Genomic DNA, 22847 nt, shown 5'->3' with positions numbered 1-22847 from the left:
CAAACTCGTACTAAATCAACAATATTCCATGAACCAATTATTTCTCGTTACGTATAAGTTCTCATACAATAATAAATGCTATTAATCAATTACTACAGTTTAGTCACGCAATCTATGATTGGAATCACAGCTTCAGCGTCTTATGCTCTGTGATTGGAATGCATCTTTTCATTCACGTACTGGGTAAATTGATGTCGTAACACGATAACATGAAAAATGTATACGAGAAGTGCATTAGTATACCTATTAAGGGAATTAAGTAATGACAGTGCACTATATATTTCTTACTTAGATGGCTATCGGTTAATATTAGGATGATTGATGCATTTAGCGAAAACTGTTAATTTGAAGGTTTTTGGAGGTAGTTAAAAACGAAAATCACACAAATTCTGTTAACATGACAACAAACAACAACACTTTTAGCAACATTTAATTTACGACAAATTGATGACGTAAGAAAAAACTATGAAAAATCACGCGGATCAAGTGGAAAATCTGTTCTATAAATAAGTTATTATTTACTTATTTGAAGTACTTTTGGAGGAGCGTTCTATTAATTTAGGGCCAATTTGTTCAATATAAACTTTTCGTAAACAAATATTTCAAGAGTCAGAAATTGTGGCTCGAAGTTTCCAAGTTTCAAAATAGAATATCTTGAATAAAGGAATAAAGCTTGTACTACAATAATCTTGAATAACGTGGCAAAGTTTTCCAAACATTTGAAACCGAATACAATGGAAACAATGGAATATAGAACCTACTTGTCATTTTGTTTGTAATATGATGTTTTTGACGATCTCTCTTGGTAAAGCTGTTAGAGCGACCTTAATTTTGATTCACAGCTCGAGTTTATTTCGAATTTTGTATTTTCGAAATTTGCTCAGCGGCCTTATTATGTATCTCAGTGTACCATTCAAACTGTAAGGGCCAGGCTTAATAAAAACACAGATTTACTTTGTGAAAACGGCTTAAAATCGGGAACGTATATGGTTAGGCACTTGGCGTAAAAATCAGTTTGTATTTTTAAAAGGTTGTCAAAGTAAGACGTACGCTGTCACCATATACGCTCCGTTTTGCCTCTTTATCAGAACGCACAGATTAACCAAAAATAGTGGCATTTGCGTCGCTAACACAAACAATGAGTCACTACATCGTTTTTCATCGTATTTTCGTTTTTGTGATCATCTAATATAGTTATTTCTACGAAATGACCACTACGCCATTTTATATCAAATGTCAGTGATTTTTTGTTTTAACCATCATCTAACATGAATATTTCAACAAAATTACGTGTATACCAGTTTTTTGTTAAAATAACGTTACTACTTGCTATTACCACTACTAATGTTACTTTACGTAAAATTAGGATAATTATGTAATTTTTTTGTAAAAACAAAGTTAGATGAAGATGAATGAAATTTCTGAGCTCTAGTATCCAGAAGCGGTTGCGTCTTATTTCAGTTGCGGTTAATACCTTCTAAAAATATATTCTGTTTAGAAAACTATCCCAAGTATTTTGAGTATTATTATAGTACTTTTTGTTAAAGCTCATCCGGAGAAGTTATCATCACTATCATCATTATCAACCCATACTCGGCTCAGTCAGGAGAAGGTTCTTATAAAAAAAATATATATTGCTCGGAAAATTAGGAAAAGAGGTAGGGGTAAGTTAGGGGTAGGGGTAGATTAGGGGTAGGGGTAGCGTTGGGGTGGTAGTTGAAAGTTTACATCGAGTTTAACGCGGACGAAATCGCGGGCGTCCGCTGGTCCCAAATAAAAATAACCAATCTGTACGGATTTTACTCGCTAAGGCTTCATCATCATCATTATCAACCAGTAGTTCTCCTCTGCTATATATAGGAATCTTGTCTTGAGTAGCTTGTATCCCACTGGATACAAGCTCTACCCCCTTGATGTCATCACATCACCTGGTCATCGCTTTTAGTCTTTTAGAACTGTAACTTCAGCTTCGCGACTCCGTACGCTATATCAGTGATTTTGGTTCTGCGAATCTTCTCATTTCTGATTCGATCACGATACGACGAGCATAGCTTGCACGCTCGCTAGCTTGCACGCCGAAATATTATAGCTTAATCTACTTAGTCCGAGCAGAGAAAGCCGGCATGCTCTAGTGGTCGTGGTCAAGTGGATCATACCACAGTTGTTATTTTGTTCATTGTACCGATGGAACGATACGATTCAATTTGTGAAAACTTTTAATTGGCTCTCTAATTCTACACAATGCTCTCTTTGATATGAAAGTCGATAAATAAATTAATTTGTTATGAGATACATAAAAATATTTTTTATAACTAGATTTAAATTAAAAATTTTATAACTAGTTTTAATTAAAAAGGGTTAATTTGTTAATATAAGTAACTAGCAGACTAACTAACTCGGGAATAGTGTAGCTTTCGAACAGTGAAAGATTTTTCAAATTGGTTCAGTAGTTCCAGAGCCTATTCAAAACTTACAAACAAACAATAAAATCTCCCCTCTTTATAATATTAGTATAGATAATGATATGTAGGTACGTAGCACATATTTTTATAGTATACTAGCGGACCCGCTCAATTTTGACTTATGATGCACTTCTTCCCTATCCCTACTATACCCTGCTTCTACCCTACTCTTACCCTACCCTTACATTACCTCTACCGTACCTCAACCCTACCCCTACCCTAGTCATACCCTACTTTTACCCTACCCCTAGGATTTAGGGGTTTGAAAAATAGATGTTGGCCTATTCTCATAGATACCGGATTAGCACAAAAAATTTCATCAAAATCGGTCAAGCCGTTTCGGAGGAGTATGGCAATGAAAACTGTGACCATCGGACCAGCCGGCATATTATATCAACTTACCTACAATAGGCTATTTAATATTTCATCCAAGGAAATGCCAAGTATCCATCAGTGTCTAATAACGCTTACTGCGTCACTGTGTTAAATCAACTCCGAAATTAAGGCAATTATCTACGTATTTCGGCTACTTGAAATATATTAATGGTATTTTTCAATTAATCAAAACAAATTGAAGGTTCTTTTGGGTGGAAATTCGGTGCGTTTATGTTTTTACAAGTTATATGATTCGTTTAATTTTATAATTAAAATATTGTAGTATGACCGTTTCACTCGGCGAGTCAAACTTTATTTTGGAGTTAAAAGAAAATAAAATCCGTAACTTCTACGCTTCAGATGGCATCATTGACAGTTTAAAGTCCGGCCGCTCAGAGATTGCGTTTCTGACGTTTTCTAATAAAAGGTATTTAAATATGCTAACACCTGCCAATGCCAATGTCAATGAGATATTTAAATATCTTTTATTTACGTTATTAACGAGTAATGACATTAATAGTTGAATATTCATGCCAACTTACAATAAACGTATTAGTTTTGGGCTAAAATTATTACCAATTAATTAATTAACAAATATAAAAAGGTGACATTGACAGATGTCAAAAACGCAATCTCTGAGCGGCTGGACTTTAGTGAGCCCACGACTATATACGCTGTATAGCTACGTAGTTGTTTCGTACGTTTTAAATCTAATTTTGTTTTAAAAACAAGTTTTGAGGATTTAGAATGCGGAAAAGGAAACTGTATGAATGGGATTTAGTGTTTTTTTACAAAAAAAATCAAGATTACAACATAAGATAAAGTAAAGCAAAATTAGAAGTTATGTTTTTGAGAAATAGAAAACCTTTTCTTTTAACAAAACACAGTATATTTTCTTTTTACACTACTCTTAAATTAATTAAAATAATGCAACATTCTAACAGAGTTTACTATATTTGTTTCAGATCAACCCACCCTGGATAAGTGCAGTGACCGTGCAAATAAACAGTGTTTTCAATATTCATAATAGTGATACCACATTCCACTAGCTATTGTGTGTAAAAACAACAGTTAGCCAACTAGTTTACTGCGCGCGTCCTAACAATCGCTGTGCATGTGTCTGTGATGTGGTCGAACGGGGGACAAATGAAGCGACGCAGGCCGCGGCATATCACAACGGTTCAATGAAAATGAATATGATAATACATGTTATTGGCATCGTATCAGGATGCATCTCTATTGGTGAGTACAATGAATATACCGGTCGTTGACTTTGAAAACGTTGCATAACAATTTAGCAACCCTAGCCTAGTGATGGTATTGTTATATATACACTTTTCTTTCATAAAACGATGGTCTACTCGTAATTTAATTTAGGACGCTGAATTTCATTTTATAAGACTCAGGCTACCAGTCAAAAATGAGAAATTATTTTTTTAATAAAAAAATGATTCAATAAAAAATATTATGCAATCGATAATATACAATAAGATAGTATATTGTCGATTAAACAATGTTGTAAAATGCTTTAAAAAACATGTCATAATATCTTAATTTATGTAAAATTTATGGGCAGGATGGTGGGTCTATTTATGGTTCAAATCTCGAGAAGGTATTAAACTATTGAAACTAAGAGGTTGATAAAGATTATAATACAATTTATGGTCCTTAAACTAAAAATAAAGCATTTATTTATTCATAAATGTTTATTAATAAGTAATGTACCTAACATCACCGTGATTTAATAAGCAGGGTAATATGTAAAAGTTTTGTTTTAACAAAAATAAGTGCTTTTAAGTATTTATGAGTCCCATAAATTTTTAAAAATAAAATAGACAAATAAAACACTCGCGCCACCGTAGCATTAGAATTCCACCAAGCATTAGATGTTCTTAGAAAGTACTAGGACGTAAGAAGTGTGCAGCAGGTCTAGTTCGCGATCCGTATATGGCACACGCTCCCAGAGTCCAGTTCACCTACACATTGATAGACAGTTTTCTATGATCCTTGTTTCTATCCCGCTCACACGCTTGTACAAATGGATAGTTAGCACGAGATGGCAAACGGGTTCGTATCTAAGTCATTGACGTGTCCAAACGTCAGGGAGCCAGTATGAAAACTCAATGTGTGCTTTTCATTACTGTATTTGTATACACATGCGTATGTGAAACAGACAAATACAAGGTGGCAAATATTCTGCCGTGCGATATTTTCCGCTTTACAATACTAGGGTAACATAAACAAAAGAGGATCGAAACTATGAGCCGTTTCAATAGAAGTTTCAAGTTATCCCTATTGAATACCCGCACGAGATATGCTCACAAAAAAGGAAGTAATGTAACGGAATAACTATTGCCGATTTAAACTTACACAAGGGTCCAGTTTTTGTATGAATTCTAGAGTGCTTGGTTTATGATAGAGAATGTTTTATCTGATATGAAATAGTTATTACCAACTTACACGGTATGGGGGTGTTGCGAACGTTATTGCATTAAAACTCAAATTACTTTTATTCTTTACTGTAACAGACTTCCCGCGGCTTCAGCCTTGGTAGTAATCGCTGTCGTGGCAATACGTTTAGCCGATTATGTAGCTTTCCATTGGTGATATAATTTGTAAAATCGGTCTAGTAGTTTATGAACTGATTTACAGTAAAGGCAGATTTTTTTATTTATTATTCGTATTTTTTTAATGTTAGTCATCACTATGAATTCTATATAACTAAATATTTTATATCTGAATAGCGGTTTTTATTTTTTTTTGTATTTCAAAGAGATTGTTCACAATTTTCACAAAAATCGGTTTAGAAAATTAGTTTTAAACCAAACTAACTGAAGTAAGTATTTTATGTAATCTAGTAAAACAAATTGTGTACCTTTGCTGTGACTTTTCAGTGTTCATGTAGTTTCATCACCATCTGATAACAACGCTGGTAGGTAGAAAACGAACTTCGTAATATTTGTTGAGACTCCTTGTCAGTGAACTGATTCTGGAACACATCAAACACGAAAAAAAATGAAAAATTATAACAAAGAACCAGCTGTCCTATTCACAATTTGGTCCTTACTAACAACCTATTAAAAAAACATCAAATAAACTGAGAAATGTCACCTACATACTGTATGATACCCACGAAGGGTTGTCAGTAGGCAACGGATGATTTTTTTCATAGAATCTCAATTATGTATATGTCAACCAACATACGTCAAAGATAGTGAATTACCCCACAGACCTACCTAGACTTAAACCCAGGACCTCGTTATCCATAGCTACAAAGGCTAACCACTGCACCATAGAGACATGAAGGCTTTTTTTTTCTTTACAAGTTAGCCCTTGACAACAATCTCACCTGATGGTAAGTGATGATGCATGCGGGCTAACATGTTAGGAGGAGGATGAAAATCCACACCCCTTTCGATTTCTACACGACATCGTATCGAAACGCTAAATCGCTTGGCGGTTTTTGCCGGTAGGTTGGTACCTAGCCACGGCCAAAGGCACCAGCCAGTACTGGACCAATTAAGAAACCTCAATCGGCCCAGCCGGGGATCGAACCCAGGACCTCCGTCTTGTAAACCCACCGCGTATACCATTGCACCACAATAATTAAATATGTTAGGGCTAAATGTTCGGACAGGATATCTGTTGGGTCTCCTACTTCGATATAATCCTGAACGTCTCAATAAAACATTTTACTTATTAGGTAATTTTGGCCGAAATGCTACCGTAATCATTAATTATGTCTGTCTGTCATTTCAAGATAACTGTGGTTCTCTCAAGTGTTTATAGTTATTACGCGACTTAAAATACAATCAAGCTTTTTTTTAAATTTTTTAATGTCTGGCAGTCTGTTTCTGGCTAATCTCTGCAACTCCTGAACCGAATTTAACAGGACTTTCACTTACAGATAGAGGAAGTTATTGAGCTACAGGCTACAGCAAGTAGGCTACTTTTTATTCTGGTAAAATCCATTATTTCCGCGGGATTTATGAAAAACTGAATTTCACGCTAACGATGTTACGGGTTTCGTAAATAGTAATAATTATTGTTAAAAATTAGATTATCATTAGTTAGAATTACAAATCCGGTGAATTACTAGACCTCAAATAGGTTTAACTGTACATACTTCTATCGGAACTAATTGGCGCTGTTACTTATAGTCAGCCTAAGTGCTTGATGTTTTGTGCTTATACTTAGTCATATTTTGTTTTATCAGAGAGGAAGAATCATCATATCAGCCGATGGACGTCCACTGCAGGACATATGCCTTTTGTAGGGACTTCCAAACATCACGATACTGAGCCGTCTGCATCCCTGCTTGCTTGATGTCGTCGGTCCATCAGTGGTGGTTGGTAGACCAACACTGCGCTTTCTAGTGCGAAATCGCCATTCCAGCACCTTGGGACCCCAACGTCCATCGGCTCTCCGAACTATGTGCCCCGCCCATTGCCACTTCAGCTTCGCGACACGTTGAGTTATGTCAGTGACTTTGGTTCTTCTGAGGATCTCCTCATTTCTGATTCGATCACGCAGAGATACTTCGATCATAGCTCGTTCCATCGCCCGCTGTGTGACTCTGAGCCTTCTTATGATGCCCATAGTTAGCGACCAAGTCTCGGAACCATAGATCATCAATCAATACGAGTTAAAGTCCGATTCTTAGCTCGGATTGATTTACTTTCTGCAGCTTTTACTCGTAATATTGTGAAAATTATTTTAAACTGACGATTTTTAGGGCCATACTATATACTTACATAGGCCAATGAATACATACAGAAAACATGCAATCTTCGGTTGTCCCCAAGTACAGCTCCGATATTGATGATTTTTGCTTATATTATATACCAAAGTAAGTTAAAGTTAATTGAAAATAGATTTATATTATGTAAATAGATTTCAAATAATATCGAAAAACAGAATTAACGAAAACAAATCCTAAAAATGCTGCTCTTGAGGACTTCCAAGGGAAATGGAACTATTACAGTGACTACCATTCAAACCAAGAGAATATTAAAATAAACTTAAATAAAAAATTTTATATCAAACATTTTTTTCTGTAAAAAAGCGTACATGATATTTTCTTTCAGACAGGAAATAACATTGTTCCACAGGTTCTTATAGTCGTTAGGAATGCCGAGTCCGCAAGCAACGCGATTATTTTTATGACTTCTTACAACTTGTGAAGTGGGAAAATATGTTTACGTATGTCATATGAGGACAGGTGAAAATTGAATCTGCACTCGTTCTAACTGTATGCAATGAAATATCAATCGTAAATTTTACACATTAAGGTTTGAAATGATTTGAACAAAGCTCCGTAGTTGAATCTAGTTTTTTATTTGCCATACGATTGATTTACAACTGTATTGTGGTAGCCTTAAAGTTCCTTTTCATTATGGTCGCAGATTTTAAGCAGAACTCCATGCCTTTCTGCAGCCCTAGTACAATCTGACGCACACACATGGAGGTGGCCCGGTTGCTTCCATATATCAAGGTCACGTGCGTCTATCTCGTTCGCACGTCAACTTAAATTATAGGGATGACAAGGTCGTGTATATTGGATACACATATCTACCCATGGTTGTAACCGCATTAGAAACTTTCTCGTACAGTATGCCCTAACTACTTAGTACTGAGAAACAAGTTTCTAGTCAATCACAAACTCTAATGAGGGTCCCGACTACAAACACTATTTACTTACACAAATCTAATCAAACGATTCGTTAAAGTACACTACTAACGTAACAGAAATATGTAGCCCATATTAGTTTTGAAATTCTAAATTGTTAGCTCACAAATTAATAGAGTTATGAACTAGAGATACATTTTCTGGTATGGAAAGTTGACTTACCTAATATATTTAACGAGATGATTTTGTTTGCTTCTAGGAATTATAAGGTCCTAGATTCGAATCCTGGGTGAGGCTATAAAATTTCGAGTTTAAGTTTCAATTTCAGTAACAACCCGGAGTTGGGATGTTGGTGTTATTACACCTCTTGGGGTCGCTTTGGTCCTGGTACTTAACATTTTGGTTAAGAACGATCCAGAGTTTAATCACCCTAAACCCAATAATCTGAGATTACCTGAAAAGTTTAGCCATACAAACATAGAGGACCAATAAAATAGGCTAATTAATATGATAGGCATTCAGCCTATAATATTAATTAGCCTATTTTTTATTAAAATTATTGATATTAATAGGTTGGAGCAGGCAGGGATACTGAGACAAACCTCTGTGATAGGCTAAAGAATTCAAATCTTGCTGTATACTGTCTCGTTGGTCCAATGGTTAGCCTGTAATTTCAGATCTCGAGATCCCTGGTTCGAATCCCGGGTTGAGTATTTTACATACTGAGTTCTTCTTTCTTTGCTCGGAGTGGATAAGTGAGGCAGATGATGATTTATTTATTTGTTAAGAAAAACCAACAGCGTTACCATAATGTATAGACATTGCAAAGGTAGGCATTGTAAAATCGTTTCAATAAAATAGGCATTATGTTAGCCACTGACGATCAAGTAATCTCACATGCCTAATGGATTGACGTCCGACTGATCTGTTTTGGTTGCGATCGGCGTGATGTCATGCACATAGCGAACAACACACGATCAGTTTTATCGGACGTCAATCCGTTAGCACTGCAGGAATGTGAGAATAATCGTCAGTGGCTGACATTATGGATGGAATCTAAAGCGCGCAAAGTCGCGAGCAAATTCATGTTGTTAAGTACTTATAGCATGTAGGCAACCGAGATAATTATTGGCATTTAGTATTCAATACACATATAGCTTTATGTAGGTAACATGTTGAATTAATTGTCTGGGTTTTCAACATTATTGTACTTTACAACGAGTCTAGCTTACTTTTAGTGTTAGTTTAGCTCAAAATGGAATAATATTAACCCTGTTTTATCTACAACCAAGCTTCCCGCGACTTTGTTTGCGTGAAATTGTGTTTTTCACAAATATCGCATAAACCATTTTTCTCTATCATTTATCATCTATTTACTATATATAACTTCTGCTATAAATGGATTCTGTAATTGCGGCGTGAATAACAAACATTACCACATATTTGATCTTAAAAATAATGTTAATTTTTCATAGGACATTGTCTATACTAATATTATAAAGAGGAAAACTTTGTTTGTATGTTTGTTTGTTTGTTTGTTTGTTTGTTTGTTTGTTTGTTTGTTTGTTTGTTTGTTTGTTTGTTTGTTTGTTTGTTTGTTTGTTTGTTTGTAATGAATAGGCTCAAAAACTACTTGACCGATTTTAAAAATTCTTTCACCATTCGAAAGCTACATTATCCACAAGTAACATAGGCTAAATTGCATTTAGGAAAAAATAGGGTTCCGTAGGATATTTGGGTTTTTTCGACACAAGGTGTAAAAAATCAACCAACAAAATTAGGGTAGGGGTAGGGTAGGGGTAGGGTATGTATGGTGTATACAGTTTTTAAAGTTCCTGAACACACAACTCATTGACTTAGACATTGAATGCAATATTTACTTAAGTAAGTATGTTTGGTTAAAATAACTTTTGTTCTTTATTAAGCGACTCATTGAAATTAAGACAATTAGCCGCTTTTATATGCCTTAGTTTTGACGCGCTAGTGACATATCTCTATTATAAAATCTTTGAACAACAATAGAAGATATAAAACTATAAAAGCAAAGCAAGCATTAACGTAATTAAAATGTTGGTGCATTTGAAAAGTTCTCAGTTACAGTTTACTCATGCGAAATGTAGTCAGCTGTACCTACTCATAGATGTATGTCATCTCTATTCTCTCCCATTACTATTGAAAGCAATGTTCGTTTTTCATTGCAAAAGCTTCTTACATTTTTATGTTTATCGTAAAACTAGCTGATACCGGGCGGTTTCACCCGCGTGGTTCCCGTTCTCGTAAGAGTATGATGATAAAATATACCCTGTAGCGTTCTTCGATAAATGGGCTATCTAACACTGAAAGAACTTTCCAAATCGGACCAGTAGTTCCTGAGATTAGCGCGTTCAAACAAATAAACTCTTCTCTTTATAATATTAGTATAGATCCACCCGCGTGATTCGCGTTTCGTAGGAATACTGGGATAATAATGTAATTATTATCCCACATACAGCAATTGGGGATAGTGTAGCTTCCTAACAGTGAAAGTAATTTTCAAATCGGTTCAGTAGTTACAAAGATTATTCAATGGAAACAAACAATAAAATCTTTCCTCTTTAAAGATAGTAACATTTATTAACTTCAAAAAGCAAACCACCATCTTGGACTAAGAAGAAGTCTAAAAGTATGTCATTGATTTACGTACCTATATCGTATTTACGTACCTATATATTATCGTACCTTTAGTGATTATGATGAAGTTTGGACTGTGATAACTTTAGAAGGTAGCACGTTACGAGGCTCTTGACCATCAACCGTCCAAGTATTTTTAAATGTCTTCCTCGACATACTTGGGAGTCATGTCACCCTAGTCGCCATTCACTCAGCTTTGCAGCAACTCTTCGAAAAACACCGTTAATTTTAAACTTAAAGGGTCTCTAGCGAAGGGTTTCCATGAAGATGAGGATCTGGCGACTGGACCTGATTCCTCATAATATCCCTAAAAAATAATTCTTTTAATACTTGGACAATTAAAGAGAATCCTTAAAACATGCTCTGTTCAAAAGCTACCACGGTCGAAACTCTATACTTAATTGGCTACAATACCTATGGTAGGTTGACAAACCTACAACCTTCATAAAATGGGATTTTTTTTTATTCTTTACAAGTTAGCCCTTGACTTTAATCTCACCTGATGGTATGACGTAATCTAAGATAGAAGTGGGCTAACTTGTTATAAGAGTAGGGTGAAAATCCACACCCCTTTCAGTTTCTACACGACATCGTACCGGAACGTTAAATCGCTTGGCAGTAGTCTTCATCTTGGCTTGGCGGTATCTGGTAACTCTGCTCTCGTTCTATCAGCACAGATTGAATCTTTTTGCAATTGGAAGTTACAATTCTTGCAGTCAGACAAGCAGCTAGCAATAGATGAATTCCAAATATCTGTGCCACGTCTCCGACTACAGTTGAACGCGTATCATGCCTTTTTTATTGCGAAAGCCACTTGCATTTTTATGTTTATCGTAAATAATAATATAGTCATCAACAGTACAATAAGCGAGGCACTCAACTGCTTTTTACACTTTGTAGTTAAGAGTATATGGCGGCAAACACGACGCGATATGTTCTTTTATTACAAAGCGGCATAATTAAAAGCCGCTGTGTTGTAGCAAAAAACTGGCAACATTTCTTGCATTGAATTTGTCGTGCAAATTAGTTCTTTTTCTCTCAAAACAATAATTGTTTATGGTTTGTTATGTGTGGCATTTGTTTTAAAGCGTTTAACTGCTTCAAAGTACAAACGATTTATTTTTTATCTTATACATATGGCATGAATAGCAGACGCCCCGCGATTACACCCGCGTAGTTCCCGTTCCCGTGAAAATACGGGGATTAAAGTATACCTATGACACTCATAAATAACGGAGCTTTCCAGCGGTAAAAGAATTATCAAAATTTGCTTGTGTATATCGAGAGATAAACCCTTTACAACCTCACAAAATTTACCTCTTTAAAATATTAGTCTAAATTTTGAAATGGGGGTATTAGAACTAATCTCACTCTCACATCTCATCCCCAAAAACTCAAGGTCTCAATATTTATTATTTAGCACAGTAATTGAAATTGCGTTTTCTAACTCTCGGCCTCGACTCTGGCAGAGATTTTGCTTGCCTTAGGTTATTCTGCTGCAGTTCCAATACAGAGCCGACTTTTTGTATTCTATTTTTCTTCGGTAATTTATAGAAAGCCGATATTCAGATATACTATATAGATTTATATAATAAATCCTCCAATACATTTTATAAAGGCTGCTGGCATAACTATAATACATATTAAGTGAGTAGCAATTATAGAGTTTATCCGTTGTCGGTTGTGGCTTTGAAAGGTAACAGATTTCAAGGATACAGATCTTCAATTGTCCAAGTTTAAGACGTAATTTTACGGAATATCATGAGGAATCACGCCTCTAGTCACCAGACTAAGGGACTGCGTAGCAACCGTTTATTACCATTACTAGCTGACGCTGCGCGGTTTCACACGCGTGGTTCCTGTTCCGTAGGAATACGCGGATAATATAGGGCCTATAGCCTCCCTCGATAAATGGGCAATCTAACCCTGACAGAATTTTTCAAATCGCACCAGTACTTCCTGAGATTAGCGCGTTCAAGCAAACAAACAAACTCTTCAGCGTTATAATATTAGTACCTATAGATTATACTCACCAAAGAAAAGTTTGCAGTATTATTTAAATTTTACAATTTTATGAATATGGTAACAACTCATAAATTTTGTCGATTTATAGTTCATTATCTATATCGACGATGGCGGTTTAAATTTTAGTTTATCGTAGGCATTAAACGAAAATGGGTAACACAATCTCGTTCTTATTAAATCGGATATTAACCAGAGATATTAAATAAAATTGCTTCACAAAACATTAAAATGTAACGGCCACCATAAAACGTATAATATTAGATTCCACCGTAAAATCATCGTTATGAAATGCCTAAAGGGAGTTTATGTTTTAATTGTTTTAAACATAAAACGTTAGAAAGGTGACGTACGCCAGCAATCTCCAAGTAATTAGCAATTTAAAATAGCTAAGTCTGTTAGGTATTATAATTATAATAATGAAAAAAAAAAAAAACAAGAAATGTTATGTAATGATGCTTATAAAAATCAGCTACCATTAAGTGGTATTTTAATTTTGTTCTTCAAATAAATCCTAAGTCGGTAATATGAAGTGTACTTTTGGTATTGAAATAGGATTTTCTTGCTTCTAAGATTTTCTCAGTAACAGTTTAGAAGTAGTGGTGTTTTAGTATCCGGTGACTTGGAGTGTATGCGTTAGGCTATCGATCCCGATCATTGTAATTGCGATAAGTACTAGTCGAACTTCTGAATACTTAGCCTCGTCATCAACCCATATTCGGCTCACTGCTGAGCTCGAGTATCCGCTCAAAATAAGAGGGGCTAGGCCAATAGTCCACCACGCTGGTCCAATGCGGATTGGCAGACTTCACACACGCAGAAAATGAAGATAATTCTCTGGTACGCAGGTTTCCTCACGATGTTTTCTTTCACCGATAGAGACACGTGATATTTAATTTCTTAAAATGCACACAACTGAAAAGTTGGAGGTGCATGCCCGCCCATGGATTTGAACCCACACCCTCCGGAATCGGAGGGAGAGGTCATATCCACTGGGCTGTACTATATATGGAATACTAAGCCTGCCAGCCTAGAATTCAGCAGCTTGGTGAATCTAAACTCCAGATCCCCATCTCTTAAACGAAAAAAGCTCAACCTTTGAGTTGTGAACATAATGACTTGAGAACAGGTTCATATAATCGAAATTCATCATCATCGTCATTATCAGCCGATGGACATCCACTGCTGGACATAGGCCTCTTGCATGGACTTCCAATTACAACGGTTTCGAGTCGCCAGCATCCAGCCGCTCTCTGCAACCCGCTTGATGTCCTCGGCCTACCTAGTGGGGGTCCTCGGTCTATCTAGTGGGGGTCCTCGGTCTACCTAGTGGGGGGTCGACCAACACTTTTCGGTGTGGGTGCATTCCAGCACCTTAAAACCCCAACGTCCATCGGCTCTTCGAACTATATGGCCTGCCACTTAAGCTTTGCGACAATCGAAATTAAATAAATCTTAATAATAACAATTTATTTTATTGATAAAAATTTAATTAATCTATTAAAGCCTCTGGTGATTGTTGGTTTATTTTACAAATAAATACAAAAACTTATCTTGATTTATAAATATAATTGAGAAGATATTTAATTGTATAAAATGATACGCCAGCGCCATCTTCATTCATTTCAAACATAATGTAATAAAATGTTTTCGTAATGTTCCTCACTTCTTGTCATACCATGCTAGTGGACGGACGTATTGCCTACCTTGCTAAAATAATAATATTTTGGATAATAATACAGTGATCAGTTATATCCATCGAGTCGTTTTAGTAGTATAAAACCCACAAACCAATAGTGATAATATATCAAACCTCATTAATTAGTCGAAGGACTCAAACGGGATAACTTATCGAAAGACCGTATAGACTGGTCTTTAGCTTTACATATACTACCAATTTACTACGGTTCATTTACTTTATCGCAGTTGTGTATACATAAACATTTGTAAAAAGGCCCTGACGTTTCGTATATGGTAGCAGGAAACAGATTCCTGTCTTGGTGCTGAGACATGCAAGGCGCGGTCTGTGAATGGCGTTCCGTTCCATGGTGGCAATTATGGCGTAAATTACACTTGATTACGGAGAATATTTGTTGCTGACAACTGATAAATTGCACTTGAGGATGCGCTGATGTCTTTTTAACCGACCGACAAAACAAGGATGTTCTCAATTAATCGGAGGACTTTTTATTTATTTTTTTTCGTGAAAAACAGCATCTTATCTATAGGTAAAGAGGCCTGGTCATGTAATAGACCTTTAAAATACTATGATAATGATGAAACTCAGTAGCAAAGTTTTTTTCAGCCTAATTTTTATACGGCAGTTAAATATAACCGATTATTTCCTCGTTTTTATTCATGATACTTTTTAGATCATAAATATTTATATCAATTTGGCGTATAATTTATTATTATTTAATTTAATTTATATTATTACCCTCAATTAGCTCAACGGTAAGGGCGGTCGGACTCGTCAAAGAGGGGTGGTGGTCCAATCCCCGTTGGTCTATTGTCGTACCCACTCCTGATACAGTCTTTCCCGACTAGTTTAAGGGGAATGGGAATATTGGTCATATTTAAAAATATGGTAAATATTATTTAAAATAAAATCATCCCAAGCTGACATTTAAATTACTCTTCCAAATAAATCCCTTAAGACGGTACTTAACTGTGACTAAGATCTGGTTAAATTGCAAACAAGTGTTATTTTTACTTAGGTAGTAAATAATTTATTCCCAATTTATTTAGCTAGATTTCTCTTATTGGTCGCATTCTTCATTGCTGAAGGTCGTGTCCGCACTGCAGTACCTGCGATGCGTTGCTAACGATACCTCTCCACACAGTCCGGTCCTCTGCTTTTCTAATGGCTGTTGTTACAGGGAGTCCAATGAGTGACTTAACCTGGTCAGACCAGAGGGTAACCTAACCTTGCCCACCACTATTACTTTATCCAGATTATCGGGAAGGCGTCAGGCTATATGGCCAAAGTAACTCAAGTTCAAAGCTAGATTTATTAAAATATTATTAACAGCTTTAAAAGCACTGTGTAGAGTAGGCATACTGAGTTGGCAAGTTTTCGCAAAAATAAAAACAAAAACAAAACAAACTATTCTCCAAAAAGAAAATTAGTAAGGTAATTCAACCAATCACTTTTTGTAACTTAGTTTATTAACTAAAGTAATTAATATAAGTCATTTAGTTAGCAAAGTAAGTAGCAAACCTAAACAAACAAAAAACTGCAATTATGACCATTGAAGTATCTCTTTTGCTGAGAACCACTTAATTAAACTAAAAGTGTTAATTAATGAAACGGTCTGGTATGAAACTAAATAAAGTTGCAAGCGAAATAATATTTACATTTTAGTGGAGTTGGAAATTAATGTAATTAATAATTTTCTGAGACAAATCTAATATATCTATCTATACATACATATAAAAGAAAGTCGTATTAGTTACTCCACTTATAACTCAAGAACGGCTGAACCGATTTAACTGAAAATTGGCAGGGAGGTAGTTTAGAGCCAGGAAAAGGACATAAGATACTTTTTACTTTTTTTTAATGCTTTTTTTACGGGTATGGTTGGGTAGGGGTAGGGTAGGGGTAGGGAAGAGGTAGTTGAAAGTTCACATCGAGTTTCACGCGGACGAAGTCGCGGGCTTCCGCTAGTTATAAAATTTAAATGTCTGTCTATGATTGCAAAATTACTGTTTTCTCAAGAGCATTGTGGTACCAAAACATATCAAGCATTTTTTTAAAATTTTCGTCGGTTTTTCTTTGTTTGTTTGTCCGGGCTAATTAATCTCTGGAATGGCTGTACCGATTTAATTGGGACTTTTACTGGAAGATGCTTTTTATTGCGCAAAAATACATTTCCGCAGAATTTATCTTTTTTATTTCATTTGGGTTGGATGAAGCCGCGGACGTATAAAAACGTTGTTAGTGATCAATTAGTTACTCCAACTTTAATAAATTATTTTTGAAAATTCGGTAAAAAAAGTTGTACAGTATTTTTCAACCTACCTCCGATTTAATACTAGAGCCTTGCTTGATGAATAAGTACTATTTACCAATAAAAAAATTAAAAATGAGGGTATAAATCACTAGTCATTTCACATCTAATAATAATTATAATTAACTTGTTCTTAAATTAATGATAATAAGCTTAGAACAATTAAATATGGTTAATATATTTTATATAACATTTTATAAACAAACCATACATAATTTGAAATAAATAAGTTATGAAATGACATGCATTTCTGTCATTTTGCATTTCTTTATTGGTAAACAGTACTGTAGTATAGTATAATTGTTTGAAATATTTTTAATGCCTTCAAAGCAAAGCAATCTTCGCCAAGTCAAATGATCTCAAAGTCGGTAGGTTTTGTTTACTTTACGAGTTCGTATGACTACCTTCCGACATCATGGTCAGACCAGTACCTTGGTAAAATAAATACACACGACACAAAATGTTAATAAACTTCATAAGGCTTTTTTTTTATTAAAAAAGAATTATGTCATATATTTTTTAATATGACCAATATTACTCTCCAACTAGTCGGAACACAATGTATTAGGAATGGCTACGACAATAGTCCCGCGGGCGGGAATCGAACCAGCACCTCTCGGTGAAGAGTCCGGCCCATGGTGCTATTCAGACTTGAACAATGTAAGTGCTTAAAATGTGGTTAGAGGTGAATGAAAACCTTGAGAGTCCAAATTAAGGCTCAGCCTTTCTACTGAAGAACAATCCTCTTTGATCCCTCCCATTATCACGAACGGCTTATAATAATCGTTATCTTCCCTAGATCCGGAATTCATTTAGGACCCGTAGGAGCTTGAATAGGAAAGCTTTGTACGTAACACGGGAAATTTATTAGACTAAGTAATTAATACAAATTTAAATATTTGACTTAGAACCTGTGATGCCTAGATATTGTATAATAAGTAAAAAGTTAGTCAGCTCCTTTCGAAGGGTTACCGCCAATCTATATGACTGATGACAGGGGACATGATTACTCATATTATGCCCAGCAAGGTATAAAAATAACACTATATACATAAACGATTGAGAGCTATTTCAACCTGCTACGAGCTCCCAGAATTCGTTATTACAGACTTTCGTTCTATTAAGTCACTAAGTTGGAATTACTTTGAGAATATTATTTAAATCCCGGCTAATGAAACAGTTCCTATGGGACAAGGCATTATGTCGGAAAAAGAAGGGAGGAAAGGCATAGGGCAGGGGTAGGGTAGGTAAGTAGAGTAAGACAAAACAACGTCAGCTAGTAATATAATAAAAGAAAACATATATAATATTAACCTTGATGCCTTAATCTTTTATGATTTAGTCGCAAACCTCCGGAACTACTAAAGGGATTTTCATCCGGTTTGCACAGCAAGATTAGATTAACTCTGGCACAAAAGGAAGGCTTTGTTTAATCCGAAAATAACGGGATTCCTTCCGAACAAAATCATGCCTAGTACAAACAAATAAAACAAACAATCTTGCGTATTTTTAGAATCTTATTATTAGAACCTACTTCTTCTTCGTTCAATGGATTTTATTAATTTCGTTCGAATGAAAATCCTAAAATCCATCGGTACATCCTTAAACACTAAATACATCTCGATAGCCAAATAAAATTGTTGCACAAATCCTTAAAAACTAACAGAGAACATCAAAAATAACTTACTTTAATCAGAGAGCAATTTCGGAACTTGACCGGTGCTGCAAAATATCTCATTTCGTTATCCGTCTTATCTTTTTCACAAATTCTCTAGAAAATTTATATTGATTATTTTTTCCTAGAATAGAGAATAGTTGTTTCTATCAAGTTACGAGTATAATCAATCTGTTCCGGGAATTCGGTTTGACTTTGAATGTAGTAGTTATTGGTATAACCAGTAACTACTACATTCAAACTATCTATTACATCCATAATTCGAGAAGTAGACAAACTATACGCAATGATAGCTCAGACTTAAGTAAATGGAGAAACAGGAACACCACAAAGGCCACTAAAATAAATAAATAATAAACAATAAGACCGCCATAATAATATAATAAATAAATAATAAATAATAAGACCGCCTTTGCACATACTTGTCTACTATGTCACAGTAGACTATGTTTTCTTTGTTATTGTTTTTGTTTTGTGCAATAAAGTATAATTAAATAAAATAAATAAATAAAATGAAATGCGACTAGTCCTGGCATTGGTGTTTCCCATATTATTAAACGTAAGCTTATAGAAAAGTCATATTATAGTGTCAATGATTACGTAAATGACAAAATTGCTTGGAAATGAAATGTATTACATGACAGGTTACTTATATACCTATTGTAAAATGGTGATAAACTAAAAAAGGATAAACCTGGCTGAGTTTGTTGTGGGCTCTTCTCGGACCAAGGCGCGTTTGGAACCCTCGTAACTTTAATTTAAATTTTCGAATAATTATTATCACCATTATCTTAAGTTTAATATTATTACCTGAGCTTGTAAACTAAGCCTATTTGAAATAAATGAATTTTGACTTTTGACTTTTTGACATATTTCTTTATAGTGCTAAAACTTAGACTCAGGGAGAAAGTAAGAAAAAGGAGATGACGCTCTACAAATGTGCTGGAGAAGAATGCTTGGCATATCTTGGGCACAGCGTCTTTCTTTCGTCGTCTGTATACTGACTTTCTTTGGACACGACGAGACGACACGTCCATAGAGCAACTTGTGGTGCAAGGAAAGGTCGAAGGCACAAGAGCACGTCACCAATGCGTTGGACTGACCAAGTTAAAGTCGCTCTCTATAGTTCGTTCCACGACTGTGCTAGGAAAAATATCAAGAGGAAACCTGCATACCAGAGAATTTTCTTAATTTTCTGCGTGTTTGAAGTCTGTCAATCCGAATTGGGCCAGCGTGGTGGACTAAGGCCTAATCCCTCTCGTACTGAGATCACTCGAGTTCAATAGTGAGCCGAATATGGATCGTTAATGATGATGTAACTATGATGATTATACATGTTATCAAAACAATACAGAGCGGTACACTACGTATTCAATGGCACTGAGCACATAACAAACACCATCAAAGGCGTCCAACGCTTCACTTTCATATTTCGGTGTCAAAATCGGTTAGTTTTGTAACACGCGATCAGCATACGTAAGTGATAAGTATAACGTTACGTGTCGCTCGTAATCCAAGGCTGGGTGAAAGTTGACTTTCACTCGCGGCGCGTTTATTAAACCAGTTAAGTTATCCTCGTATTTTTGCATATCTATTAGTTATTGGTGATCTTGCTGGACGAGGGACCAGGCATCCATAAACGCGTGTAGCTTGAAACAGGGGCCGCCTTGTCTAGCCATTCAATTGACAGCGTTACAGCGTTAGCGTAAGGGCGGATCCTAAGCTGCTTTTGTGCGTGACTATCGAGTTCCAGGCATCCTTTATCCCAATCGATTTACAAGGAATTATTTATTTTAGGAAGCCTGGTGCCTGCAAGGCTATTTATTCTCTAACGATACTTTATATAATTCGCAAGTGCGAATTCGCATGCACCTGTATATTTCTCTTTCTATTGTATCATGTTAGACAGATAGAGATAGAGGGGAATTCAAAACTCGCACTTGCGGGTTAAACAAAACATTGTTACAGAATAGCCGTCCTTTAACTGAATAGTTGCGGAGTAATGAGTTACCTTGTGCAATAAATAAACAAGGACTCTCGTATTATTGCATATCTATTTGTTATTGGTGATCTTGCTGATCTAGGGACTAGGCTTCCATAAATAAGTGGCGCTATAAACAGGAACCGCGTCGTTTAAAAAGTATAGCCGTTTTTTTAAATTATAATATGATCAATTGATACCAAATTGTTTAGCATCTATTAAAATAGTTAGGACCTATTGGACAACGGACATCCGGATTAAAACTAGTATATTTATCCAGTTATTTAATGAATGTCTGGTAAGAGGTTGCAACCTCTTACCAGACCTTAGACCTCTAAAATCTCCTACCTTCCAAAGCTACCACTTACCAGGATCTAAACTCTATAGTTGCCTACCATCTATTGTAGGAAAACGGCTGGCAAAACATCTTTTACTAAATGACAAATTTAGTAAAGATCATTGGCATGCATAATGTTTTTACTGGGCAAAGACTATACTTGCAATTAATTGTATTAATTTTTTTTTATTCTTTACGAGTTAGCCCTTGACTACAATCTCCTTGACTACCTGATGGTAAGTGATGATGTAATCTTAGATGGAAGCGGGCTAACTTGTTAGGAAAAGGAAGAAAATCCACGCCCCTTTCGGTTTCTATACGGCATCGTACCGGAACGCTAAATCGCTTGGCGGTACGTCTTTGCTGGTAGGTTGGTAACTAACCACGGCCGAAGCCTCCCACCAGCCAGACCTGGACCAATTAAGAAAATCTCAATCGACCCAGCCGGGGATCGAACCCAGGACTTCCGTTTTGTAAATCCACCGCGCATACTGCCCCAAAACATCTTAGTAAAGAATCAACAGGGTAGGCAGTGAATTTTCGCATCTCTAAAGTGCTACTGGAACCTTAGACCATAATGCATTATTTCAGACCAATCTAAATCACATAAATCATGTATAACGACAAAAAGATTTGAATGTTGACGAGTATGTGCAAATCGGCAGAACCTCTATATAATGTGGTGCAATCAATGGAATTATGTCAATCGTTCTAGTCGTTTCTCTTGTTGTTGCAGTAACAACTACTACAATAGAGTCACTATAATTTTTTTTTTTAATTTCATAATTGTTTTTATTAAAAATTAGCGGACGCCCGCGACTTCGTCCGCGTGGAATTTAGTTTGTACAAATCCCGCGGGAACCGTGGATTTTTCCGGAAAGAAAATTAGCCTATGTGTTAATCCAGAGTAAAATCTATTTCCATTCCAAATTTCAGCTAAATCGCTTTAGTAGCCGCAGCTTAAAAGAATACACAACAAGAGTGTAAGTGTGTAAGTACAAACATAATTACACACTTACACACAAACTCAATATTAAAAGGATTAGTAGGATAGCCAGACTTACTTTCAAATCTACCAAAATCCATTCAGTCCTTTTTGTCTTCTTCTAAGAAATTTTCAGTAAAAATTTCAGCTCGAAGTTGAAAAGTTGGTGATGTTACATCCAATGTAAAGCAGCGTGGTAGGTGTAAGCTTCATATCCCTTCTACTTTAAGGGTTCAAAACCTACAGTGTCAGTCTAAAAAAAATTTAATAAAAAAAATTCAACCGACTTCCAACTCTGAAATTAACCTAAACTAAAAAGCAAAAAATAACATCTTACCTATGTGCTACCTTCTGATCAGTTTGAAGGCGGTGCCAATCCAGCGTCATGTTAGCCGTTTCTGAAAGAACCACAGAAATTTTGTAATTTAAACGGCTTGAATACACTTCAACGACGACGACGACGAGTGACGGCATCACTGGCCTGGCACCGCCTTCAAACTGATCAGAATTTATTATAACACGGCTAAAACTCACGTCATACAACGTCGGAATATGCCCAACTAGTTTCCATTCGAAACCCATTCGGGGCCCTTAGTCATTAGCTAGTTCTTCATTAATAGCTACATTAATACATGACTTGTTGCTTATACGAAACCGTGAAGCGCGAGCTAATTTACCTTGTAATAAGATGTTTTAGGTGA

The 22847-nt window shown here is 35.7% G+C and overlaps 1 protein-coding gene across 3 annotated transcripts in view; it reads left to right on the top strand.

Annotated features, from left to right (window-relative positions):
- The window catches only part of LOC112050625 (tyrosine kinase receptor Cad96Ca), a 99678-nt gene that overhangs the window by 48317 nt on the left and 28514 nt on the right, over positions 1-22847 (top strand). For all 3 annotated transcript variants that reach the window (XM_052884597.1, XM_024088928.2, XM_024088927.2), the window contains exon 2: positions 3803-4079. In XM_052884597.1, the coding sequence (XP_052740557.1) occupies positions 4022-4079 (58 nt within the window). In that variant the 5' untranslated portion in view covers positions 3803-4021. The remainder of the gene's footprint in view (positions 1-3802; positions 4080-22847) is intronic.

This window comes from Bicyclus anynana, chromosome 12, assembly GCF_947172395.1.
Source record: "Bicyclus anynana chromosome 12, ilBicAnyn1.1, whole genome shotgun sequence".
In the NCBI taxonomy this organism is placed as follows: Eukaryota; Metazoa; Arthropoda; class Insecta; order Lepidoptera; family Nymphalidae; genus Bicyclus; species Bicyclus anynana.
This window is presented reverse-complemented; position numbering and strand designations above follow the sequence as displayed.